Source organism: Falco peregrinus, chromosome 10 (genome assembly GCF_023634155.1).
Source record: "Falco peregrinus isolate bFalPer1 chromosome 10, bFalPer1.pri, whole genome shotgun sequence".
NCBI lineage: Eukaryota > Metazoa > Chordata > Aves > Falconiformes > Falconidae > Falco > Falco peregrinus.
In genome coordinates, this window is record NC_073730.1 from 9,872,485 (window position 1) to 9,883,824 (window position 11,340).

The 11,340-nt window shown below is 52.9% G+C and overlaps 1 protein-coding gene across 1 annotated transcript in view; it reads left to right on the top strand.

Annotated features, from left to right (window-relative positions):
* TMEM121 (transmembrane protein 121) overlaps nucleotides 1–7,511 on the top strand; it is a 41,967-nt gene extending 34,456 nt beyond the window's left edge. The window contains exon 2 of the mRNA XM_055815833.1: nucleotides 395–7,511. Coding sequence (XP_055671808.1) covers nucleotides 1,032–1,970 — 939 coding nt within the window. The 5' untranslated portion in view covers nucleotides 395–1,031 and the 3' untranslated portion in view covers nucleotides 1,971–7,511. The remainder of the gene's footprint in view (nucleotides 1–394) is intronic.
* The last annotated feature ends 3,829 nt before the right edge of the window (nucleotides 7,512–11,340 follow it).

An 11,340-nucleotide genomic window follows, 5' to 3' on the forward strand; every position in this document is an offset into this window, starting at 1 on the left:
ATAGTACTCTTGAGTGCACTGGGACCTATTCACTTCCCAGGAGTGCGGTCCCTGCATGGAAAAGATTAACAAGTGAATCATGCAAGCGCAGCATGGCGAGACAGAGCTGTGACCGTGAGCAGCTGAGGCAGTTCAGAAAGCTGCTGGGACCTCATGCCACCCTGGGGACAGCTTGGCTACCCCTTCCCCTGCTGTGTTCATCCTCAATAAAAAGTTATTCTGCATTAAGCGAGGTGCAGGGCATGGCAGTGGGGGCCCTGACAGTGGGACGGTACCTGGTGGGAGCCCAGTTCATGCCATGGTGTGGTGGGAGCTGAGGGGGGCTGTTGTCCTCGCTGTCCCCTGGCCAGCACGTGGAGGGACCCTAACGCTCCTTCTCTGCTATCTTTTCCAGGGATGGAGGGATGTGTGCGCAGCTGGGAGCAGCAGGAGCATGGCACAGCCCCACAGGGATAGATGTGAAGGTGGTTCCCTGTGAGGACACGGCGAGACCCTCCCAGACCCTGGAGGAGTGTGGGGTCTCACTGGGGCGAGGGGAGCTGCCCATCCTGCCCAGCCGGCCAGGTCTGCCTGCTGCCCAATCGCCTAGTGCATTCCCAGGGAGCTGTACCAGGATCTGGGGCTCGGAGCCTGGAGGTGCATTAGCGCCGTCAGATCGCTGGAGAGCCTGACAACAATGGGGGACCTGCCACAGGAGAGGGACATCCCTCCAGGAGGCCCCACACACCTGTGAGCCCTGGCTGCAGGTGGCAGAGGGTGTTCGGCCAGCCCTGGGGCTGGGGCCAGAGCTGTGGCACTTACGGAGCACAGCCAGCAAAGGGCCAGGAGCTGGGGTAGGGTCTGCAGGGGCAGCCTGGAGCCCCGGGAGAGCAGGGCTGCCTGCTGAGCCGCTGCTCCTCCAGGAACCTTCTCCTGGAGCTGGGGGACGGAGCAGCCCTTGGTTGCTGGGCTCACTGCAGATGTCCCCTTGTGCCCCGCTGGCAGGGCTGCTCCCCTAGTGCCAGCTTGGAGGGACAGCTGCTCATCTCACCATGGTGCTGCCGCCGCCTGACAAGCGTCACGTCTGTCTGACCACCATCGTCATCATGACCAGCATGGCCTTCATGGACGCCTACCTGGTGGAGCAGAACCAAGGCCCCCGCAAGATTGGCGTCTGCATCATTGTGCTGGTGGGGGACATCTGCTTCCTCATCGTGCTGCGCTACGTGGCAGTGTGGGTGGGGGCAGAGGTGAAGACGGCCAAGCGGGGCTATGCCATGATCCTGTGGTTCCTCTACATCTTCGTGCTGGAGATCAAACTGTATTTCATCTTTCAGAATTACAAAGCTGACAAGAAGAACCTGGAGACGGTGGCCAGGAAAGCCCTGACCCTGCTCCTCTCCATCTGTGTTCCGGGGCTCTACCTGGTGCTGGTGGCCTTGGACAGCATGGAGTACATACGGACCTTTCGGAAGAAAGAGGACTTGCGGGGACGCCTCTTCTGGGTGGCTCTTGACCTGCTGGATATCTTGGACATCCAGGCTAACCTGTGGGAGCCGCACAGGACCGGCCTGCCCATCTGGGCAGAGGGGCTCATGTTCTTCTACTGCTACATACTCCTCCTGATCCTGCCTTGCGTGTCCCTCAGTGAGATCAGCATGCAAGGGGAGCACATTGCCCCGCAAAAAATGATGCTCTACCCTGTCCTCAGCCTGGTCACCATTAACATCGTCACTATCTTCATCCGGGCCATCAACATGGTCTTGTTCCAGGACAGCAGGGTCTCCACCATCTTTATAGGCAAGAACATCATCGCCATCGCTACCAAGGCATGCACCTTCCTCGAGTACAAGCGGCAGGTGAAGGAGTTCCCCCAGAATGCCATCGCCCTGGAGCTCCAGCAGAACTCCCTCTCCCACAACCAGACCATCCACAGCACACAGGGCATCCCCCATGAGCCATCGCCCACCAGTGAGATCCTTGACACATGAGGGATGGCCTGCAGACGAGCCTTGGTTCAGACAGCCCCATGCCGAGTGGAGGAGGGATACTGCTCTCTTGCTGCCACGGGGCGAGCGCAACGGACAAATCCCAGCAGTGAGGGCTCTTCTAGGCACAAAACACCAACCATGTTTTAATTGAGCTATGGAGTGTCCCCTAGACGTCTTCATCTCAGGTATAACCCTAGGAGTCCTCCAGACAAACCAAATGAACTTGCAAAGGACCTGAACCAGCTAACCCTCTCTCTCCCTCCTGCCACCATCTCCCCTCCTGAGCAAAGACCACTAAGGTTGCAATGTCCCTTTTTACTCCTCAAGCACCTCACCTTTACTCCAAGCCTGGAACGAAGGTTTTGTTACCGGAGACCTTTTTATGGAGTGGGGACAGGGGCATGGGTGTTTGGGCTGGGGGGGAGGGTGGGACGTTTGAACCAGTAAACCCTGTGATCGTAGATGTCTCTTATCTCCAATGGTTGTGTTTACAGTTTCCTATTTATAACGGCTCCCAGGGGCTCCCGGGCTGCCCCAGGGGGCCGGTGTCCTTGCGGTGGGTGCTGGGCAAGAGCAGCAAGCCCTGCGTTGGGGAGCAGGGCAGGGGGCCAGCGTGGCTCCCCAGCCCTGGGATGGGGGGGACTGCGCCTCCACCAGCACACTGTGCCGACTCTGCTGGGAGCAATATTTGACAAGCTAAAGCTAATCTAATGCTGGTGTTTTATGTATTTCATTCAATCCAAACAACTCAGCACAATATTTCTATTTTTAGAAGGGTCTATCTCCCCCCCACCGCCATTGTGAGCCTCCCTGCCTGCAGCAGCTGTGCAGCCTGCCTGCAGGCGCAGGCACCCAGGAGGGCTTAGTAATAAGGACAGCGACGATGCCTTTCACCCCAGCATCGAGCGTTTATAAAGAGGGCTGCTTTCCACAGCTACTATATTTTTAAAATTAAATATTTCCAAAAAAACCCCAAACCACAAAACCCCCAAAAGAGCTGGGAAGGACGTGCTGCCCCGGGCAGGCGGCTAGGTTCGGGTGGGGGGGCACGGGTCTCTGCCATGCTGCTGTGACGGGGGCTCAGCTGGCCACGGGCAGCATGGCGAGAGGCGAGGGCCAGCCAGACAATAAAAGCCCCGTGAGAGCAATGGCTTCTGGTGGTCTCTTTTCTGCCAGTGTGTGGAGGGAGGGAGGGGGGCAACTCGGGGGGCAGCTCCTGTACAGTCCAAATCACTTGGGTCCTATATCTGCCTCCCCTGGACCCCCCAAGTGCCCTGCCGAGGTGCTGTGCCCTGCACTCAGCAAGCAGTGGGCACAGAAAGCAAATAAATAATTTTTCCAGATTAAATGTTGCCCCAGGGGCTGGGCACCTCTCAGCTGCCTGCACCTGGGGGGAGGCGCAAGGAGACAAGCAGAAAAGCTGTATCTCAAACACGCTGAAATGGGATATTTTTGCTTTTTCTAAACCAAACATTTCATTTTGAGGACACAGAATAAAATGCCTGATGCTGTTTACATTTCTCTTCCACATTTTCTCCGGGCTCTGCTCACCAAATTTGACATAAATCCACAAATCATTGTAGTCTCTATCTTTTCAGCCCATCATGATCTGTCCAGACCGTTTTGCCCAGCCCTGGTCCAGCCTCCCAAATTTAGGACCAGGCAATCACAGCCCTGCTCAGCTGCTCTGTCACCCAAGGATGACTTTGAAGGGGGGAGTTCTCTACAGGGAATAAATCCGCTGAGAAATAAAATGACACCTTTGCCAGCAGAAGTGAGTTTGCAGTAGATTTAGCCAGCTGGAAAAGTTTCTTCCTCCTTTCCCTCAGAGAACATGAAAGGAAGAGGGCAAGTGATTTAAAAGGTATTAGCAGAAATTAATTAAATTGCTAAATTATTATGGAATACCTATGGAATTACATATTACATCTCTACCGGTGCCATTAAAATACATGCGATTAACATCAGTACAATTAACTCCCAAGTATCTAATATCATTCTGCCACTCTTTTAGGTAATTAATTTATGAGCTTTTGTTTTACAGCTCTTCCCTTGCACTGAGCGGAGGAAAACCTGCCGGTGCTGGAAGTGCGGTGCTGCTGGCTGCAGCGCGGTGCTGAGCGGCTGGGGCTGGCACCAGCTCAGGCAGCGCCCAGCATCGGGCTGCACCCGCAGCAGGTGTTTTATCCTGGGGATAAAATAAATTACCCAGGGGTTACTCTGACAGGTTGTTGTGTGTATTTTTGTTCTGTCTCAAGCCTGGTAGCTAGCTCTGCAGCCATGCCTTATATTGGAATGAATTAATATTGCCTTGAGCCTGGTCTGTTGCTAAGGTTGCTTGGGGGGATGTCTAGCTGTGCTCCCTGGGTGGAGCCGGGATGGGAAGGGAATAGTGCTTTATCCTCCTGGTGCCGTAACCTCTGAGCAGGCTTAGGAGTCCCCACCACCTTTTCCCTGAGGTTGCAAGACACTGTTTTCCACTGCTGACAGAGAGTTGTCGTCTTGGTGGAGAGGGGTGTCCTTGGGGAAGGGCTGCCCTGAGCCCCTGCATTAGGAGCAGCAGTGGGAGGAGAGGTCCTGGAGGCGATGCTCACCTGGGATGCAGTGCACTGCATCATTCCTGTAAAGGTGCTTGAGCACACTGGTGCTGGAAGCCTGCTCTGTGGTGAAGGGAGGGAGGAGAGGCTTTTCTCACCTTCTGCTGTTCAACATCCCCTGGGGGCTCTGTGTGCATCATGTTTCTTACTCAGCAACACAACCCTTCCTTTTCAAAACCATCTTGGAAGCAAGTCTTACGAGCCAGCCCCTCCACAGCAGCCGCCAGAGGAAGGCTGGGAAGTGAGGGGAGAGGAGAGCTGGCTGGGAGGGGTGGTGTGGCTGGTGGCTGCGAGCAGAAAGGAGAGCCAGAGCAGCCAGCAAAGAGCTGGGAGACATGGAGACAGTGTCGCAATGGGAGCACTGCAACTGCTCCTTGCCCAGTGCTTGCTGAGGGCAATGCAATGCAAACTGCCACCGCCACAAAATCCAGCCCTGCCCGGCAGGTTCAAGAGCTCCAGGAGCCTTGGGACCGGCAGGAGGGATGGCACAGTGGTGGTGGCCATGCAGGGTGAGTGGCTCCCAGCCTGGCTGTTTGCTACGGGAAGGTGATATTTTGCTGCGGGCCATGAGAACTAAAGGAAACAATTAAAACTAAATAGGCTGGAACTGAGCAATTTTTCAGCTTTCCACTGAGAAGGTGTATTGGCAAAAGAGCTCCTTTGTGAAATGCTAAATCCTCCTGGCAAGCTGTAGACTCCCACCTGCTGAAGTGAAGGCAGCACAGCAATAATGCAGAAGGGGTGCAAATTCCCAGCCCTCCAGTGGAAAACCCACAGAGCAGCATCCCTTGCTGCCATTCAGAAACAGGCCACGGGCATGAGGGATCTCCTGCCCTTGGCGGGGAGAGGCTGGTGGTGCTTTTGGGGGCCCAAGTGGTGCTTCCCTATCGGTTGCCGACCTGCTGGGCAGTGCTGAGGTGAATGTCTCCTTCCAAACCAAGAGACAGCTCCTGGAGGAGCCAGCTTCAGCCTGTAGCTTGTAGGAGATGCCAGGGTGATGGTACCTCTCGAGATGCAAAACCCCAAGCTTCTCTGAGCCTTCCTGTCAGGCTGGTCCTGAAGGGCAGCAGCTTGTTCCAGTCCTGTGCAGCCACAGGTAATCTGTGCTCACTCCCTGGGCAGTGGGGATGGGCTGGACAGAACCCATCTACCTCCTGAGCATTGCAGAACTGCAAAAGGAGCTGACAAGTAAGGGGAGCAAAGCATCACACTCGGGCAAATCCATCTGATGAAGAGGCAGCAACAGGCTGGTGCTGCTGCATGCCCAGCGCCGCCTGTGAGAAGAGCCTGGATCTAGCTCTTGTGTCCCCACAGCCTGGAGGTACCTGCAGGACCTCCACCCTTCTTGCTGCCTTGGGCTGAATCACCAGATATTTTATCCTCCTGGGGGCTCGCATCCCGCATGCAGCAGCACAACCACCTTGCTGCTGCACTGACCCATGTATCCCACAGTCAAGGGCACTGGGAAGGCAAGTGGGGTGCGAGCTGTAGCTTTTCTTTCCCAGCTACAGCTGCTCTCATGTGTCCTGCTTGTCCTCTGATGATTTGATGTTGGCAGGTGAAAATATCTGATGCTGCACCCCACGTGTAAGGCTGGTATCAGGCACCACACCCTGCGGTCCTGCAGCCAGATTCTCTGCATGAGCATGGCACTGGTGTCTTTTCAGGGTCTGAAAGTGCTTGGGAGGATTGAGGAGAAGACAGACAATGCAGCACAAGAATGGCCCTGCAGCCAGGCTGGCTCTCGGCAGCGTGAGACTTTGCAAACCACACGCCAAGAGCAGGGTGCCTGGGGACAGGTTGCCCTCCCAGCCCAGCATCTGTTCCTTTTTCCTGAGGTTTAATTACTGCTCCCACCCGAGTACTTCCCAGTGAACAGGCTCCCTCACAGCCAGCCACAGACAAACACCCACTGCTGCTTTGGGGTGCCTGAGAGCATCACCTCCTAAAGGAACCCCGGGAAGGTGCAGGGGGCAGAAGCTGCCTGGGCTGCGGGGAAGCCAAGGCAGGGTGCAGGGAGGTGCTGTCCTGCAGGCAGGAGAGCAGTGGGATGCTTTGCCTCCTAACATGTACCGCTCCGATGTCCTCCTCAAGCACACCATGTGCTTGCGTGCACAGCCCTGCTGAGCAGCCACCAAGCCGTACGGCGGGGAGCGAGTGAGGCTGTCAGGTTGTATCTAACTGGGCAGGGTAAAAAGGTTCTCCATTCCCTCCTTGGCAAAACCCATAGCGCTGCCTGTGGGGTCCCATGCATTCTGGTGCCACCCAGTGTAGCCCCATGCACTGCCACCTTGGCACGTATGCAAAGAAGACTTTCTTTATTTTCTTTTCTTTTGTTCAGTCTGGGTTAATTTGTTGAGCAGAGGGAGACTGAGCATTCATGCCAATAACTGTTTTCCTCCTGCCTGCCCCAGATTCACTGCACTTTTTAAGCTCAGGCCAAGGCTGCAATAAAAAACAAAGGACAGGTGTCCAGAGCACCATAACAGCAATTCCCGTCCTCCTAAATTCCTCCTGCCCAGGCTCTGTGGCAAAAGTTTGAGCTTCTCATTAATTTAATCCTGACTTTGAACACCCTGGATTTTTCAGCTGTGTCTGGTTTTTAGGTCTGGCATCCTTGAAGGGTAATATCCATTTAAGTTACTTGTTCGGGTTTGCTCATTTAATTTCACCTTAATAAAGATTTTATGTGGTTTTGACATGTTCAGTGTCTCAAATGTATTGACACGGCAGCCTGAAGAAGCATTATGACCATAATAGCTCAGGAAGCATTAAAAAGACCCCGGCAAGGTATATTGATTGCCCTCTTTCACAGTTGTTTGAAGACAAAGACCAGTCATAGGGAAGAGCAAGTACTGTATTTTGGTTTTATGTGAGCTTCCCTGATGTTACAGCATTTTATGTGTGCAAAAGGCATTTGCAAAAATATCTGTACAAGTCCTTCATTTGGGATGCTGTCAGGAGGGGGATTTTGAAGGAATAATGCTGCAGATAACAGAAAAGTCACCTCCAAGGAAAAAGCATCAAAGCATAAATAAATAAATAAGTGAAGAAGATGCCCAGATTCTCCCCACTGGTGTATCCCAGAGGAAAATCCCACGGCTGACCACAGCTCGCTGGGGACTTGCTGCAACACGTTGAGGGAAATGGTAGATCATTTTCCCAAACCTGTCCCTACAGCTGTGGGTTTCCCCATCGGCTCTTCCCAGCTAATGTACCCCTCAAGTCTGTGTGAAAATGCAAACGCATTACAGGCATGGTACACTAACTGCAACAGAGGTAAAAATTAGTAGAATGACCCATTGGCAGGGGTAGGAACATACTTGGGAGAGGAGCATAATTAGCACCTCGTGGCCAGTATTTGCTTACAAAGATACATCCCAGCAGGCCCTGGGCAGCCACCTGCCCTACTACTAATGGGAGGATCTTTTTTTAAAGGCAGTTTACTAATTGCAACCAGTTTCCTCCAACCCAAGCAAACGTGACTTCTGTTCAAAGGAGCCATGCACCAAGGAGGAAAACCAGCTGCAGTAAAACAGCAGCATCTCTAACTGTATGGCCATGCATGATTTTGCCAGGTGATGCTGGCATGGGCTCTGCCCTCTGCACCAGCCCAGTGTGTGGGTGCAGGAGCCAGCGTTGGGCTCCTGCTTGGCTTTTGGGTAGGGAAAAAGGAAGGAGTGTGTCCCAAGAAGCAGGTCACAACAAGACACATGCAATGAGAGGACTGGTGCAGAGAGAGGTCCAAGGAAGGACTTTCCTTCCCCACCCTTACAGCACAATGTGGCAGAAGAGATATTGCTATGACACCAAGTCAACATTTCAGGCCATAAGGCCAGCAGACGTGAGGTCTGCAGGGTGCAGTAGCCACAAACCCTTTTCCTTTACATTGCCATAGCTGAGTGATTACCCTTGCCTTGATGTCCATGGCTCCCTGACTTCTTCAAATCTGCCGTGAAATAATAACCCGTTGCTCGCAGGAGCTCACGGAGCTGAGGATGCTGAGAAGCAGAGCACGGTGCCTTGAGCATGCCAGGCACATCCTCCCCCACCCTGGGTGGGCCACACCGGCAGGCATCTAATAACCCAGTGTCTCAGCTCCCAGGGCTTTACACATAAAGCCTGCTCTGCCCAGCAGAATAAATACCTCGAGCAGAAAAAGGCACTGTTTCCCTTTATTTGCACTAGTGCCAGGGAGAACTTAGTATTCAAAAAGTGTTTTCGGATGCTTCACTTCACAGCTGGTGAATGAACTCGGAGAACTCAATAAACCTCTTTGTAAGAAATTATCTCTCATTAATCTCTCCGGTGAGGCTGGCACCTGGAATAGTATAAATCTTTACCTGCACATAGTAGGAGACAGGGGAATGGGCCATAGGCAGAAAGCGTGTTATACTGGGAGAGTCCCAAATGCCAAATAAAGAATAAATCCTCATAAAATTTTCCTCCTCATCTCCTCCTGGGAAGAGGACATCAGCACTTGCAGGAGGTGGATCCTTGGTGGAAGGGCTTTTAGCAGGAGGAAAGGCAGCACAAGGGCCTTGAACAGTCTGCAGGTACTTTGGGGGGAACCTCCCCTCCCTTCCATCAGACATTTCAGGAAATGTCCAAAAGCTTTCCCTGGTGCTGCCTGCTCAGGAGCAAACACAAGGACTGCCAGCTTGCAGCTCCCTGCCTCATCCAGACTACCTGCTCTGGAGAGCACACGCTTTCTGCCTTGTCCTTAACCACAGCAACAAGCCGGGCTGGCTGTGCTGCAGCACACTGTGCACCTCCAGCATGTATGATCACACTCCTACAAGCCTCACTCCTACCAAACCCATCTCCCCCAGGCAGGACATCTCTGTTTGGAAAGGAGAAAGATGATTCGAGCAAACCTGGAACAGCTTGCTGTAGAAATAGCATCCAGAGTTTTCTCGCTTGCAGGGGATTCTGAAGTTTATTTTGCTGTTCTCTGCTTCAGTGCAACAGATGGCAGGGAGACGCGGTGGCCCAGAATATTAATGCTTCCCTCCAGCATCTGTGTCCTCAGAGCAACTGGCATCTCTCTTGCTGAGCATCATGCAGCCTCATCTTCTGTCTCAGGGCCATGCTCAGGGCCGTGCTCTTCCCACGTCAGCTAGGAATTAAAACGTGTGACTCCATCCGCAGCGGCTCTCTCAGAGACAGAGCATCTTGCATCACAAGCTGCGGGGCAGAGGCTGGGGCTGGGAAGCAGGGATGTGGTTATGGCAGAGATATCAACCACCTTGCCCAAATGGGGAACAAATGAAAAAAATAAAAATGCTGTGAAGCAAATCTGTTCTGTGGCCATAACCACCACGCTGCACTGGAAAGAGTATTCAGCTTCTATTTTAAGAATCGTCTCTTATTGATGTCTAATGTCCCGTGACCAGTATCCAACGAGGAGCAATTAAGCATTTGCTTAGATAAAATGTATGTCTTCAAGCGATAATCAGGCAAAAGATCTTCCACCATAATGTCAATATATGATTTTGTACCATGGAAATAAATGTGTCATAAAAATCCCACTTCTCCCATGTGATGGCTACCCTCTCTCCCTGTTCCCAGCAAGTCGCAGCGGCTCGCTCTGTGCTGGGGCTACTGGGGCTGTGAAGCATTGCATGGCTCAACTTCCCAGCTTGCTGGTAATAAAAGCCAAGCTCAGCCTGCTGTGTTCCTTCAGACACCTTCAGCTGACAGGCTGTGGCAGAGGACTGTAAGCCATTCAGAAGGGATAAAATTTTATACAGCTCCAAAATGTAATAATATGAGCCCCAGCAATCACACAGATAAATTTAACGGTGACCACTCAGAGACCTGCTGGCTGAACTGTGATATTTGACAAGGCTGCTGAATAATGAACGAGGCTTTCTCAGACCCAGAGGGGTCTGGAGACCAGTGTTTTGGCCCTCTCCAGCTCTGTGTAGGAAGGAGCTGGCACTGCGCTGCCCATGAAGCGTGAACGGCCATGAGTTACACCTGCCAAGCCCAACGCTGGCAATTGGCCAAGTATTTTCTGCGGGGGACGTGATGCCACCAGCCCACTGGTACTCTGCAGCCTGTGCCACCCCTGCTTCGGGCTGTTGGGACACCTGAGCATCGCTTCCCATGACTGGCTTTGCCCCGCAAGATCTGTCACCACTGCCTCACACCTCTGCCAGGCACTTTCCAGGGGCTCCGCCTGATGGAGTTCTTCCTTTATTCATTTTTCTTAAAAGAAGAAAATTACATCCATACTATTATGTGCAAAGAACATGAGTACTGCGGGGTTCAGGATTTAAAAGGCGGCGAGTGCTCATAGCAACTGTGCCTCTGCCATCCTCACCCAGGCACTGTAAATGCTCTTTGATTTTTGTTTTAACAAGAGCAGTGCCAGGTTCAGGGCACATGGACTTGTAAGGGAAGGGATGTGCTTTGATAGCTGGTTCTGTTCTTCTTCCACAGGTTCATGTGGGATGCAGGAAAGGTTACCAATGCCTGTAGTCAACTAATATCTGGGGCCTTGCGGAGAGATCAGCGGTGGTGCCGGGAATGACTCAGCTGCAGCAGATCTCCTTGCTTACAAACCCAGCCTTTCCAAAGCACCCTGGGCATTTGCTTTTGTCAGGATCAAGCTTACAATAGGTTTCCGCTTCTTTTTCTTTTTTTTCCCCAGAACACCCCACTGCAAACCGTATCAGACTTCCAGACCGTCCCTGGAAGAAATCCTGCCCCTAACCTGCTTAAGCCTTGCCACAGTGCCCATTTAATCACTCCTTTCCTGGGCTGAG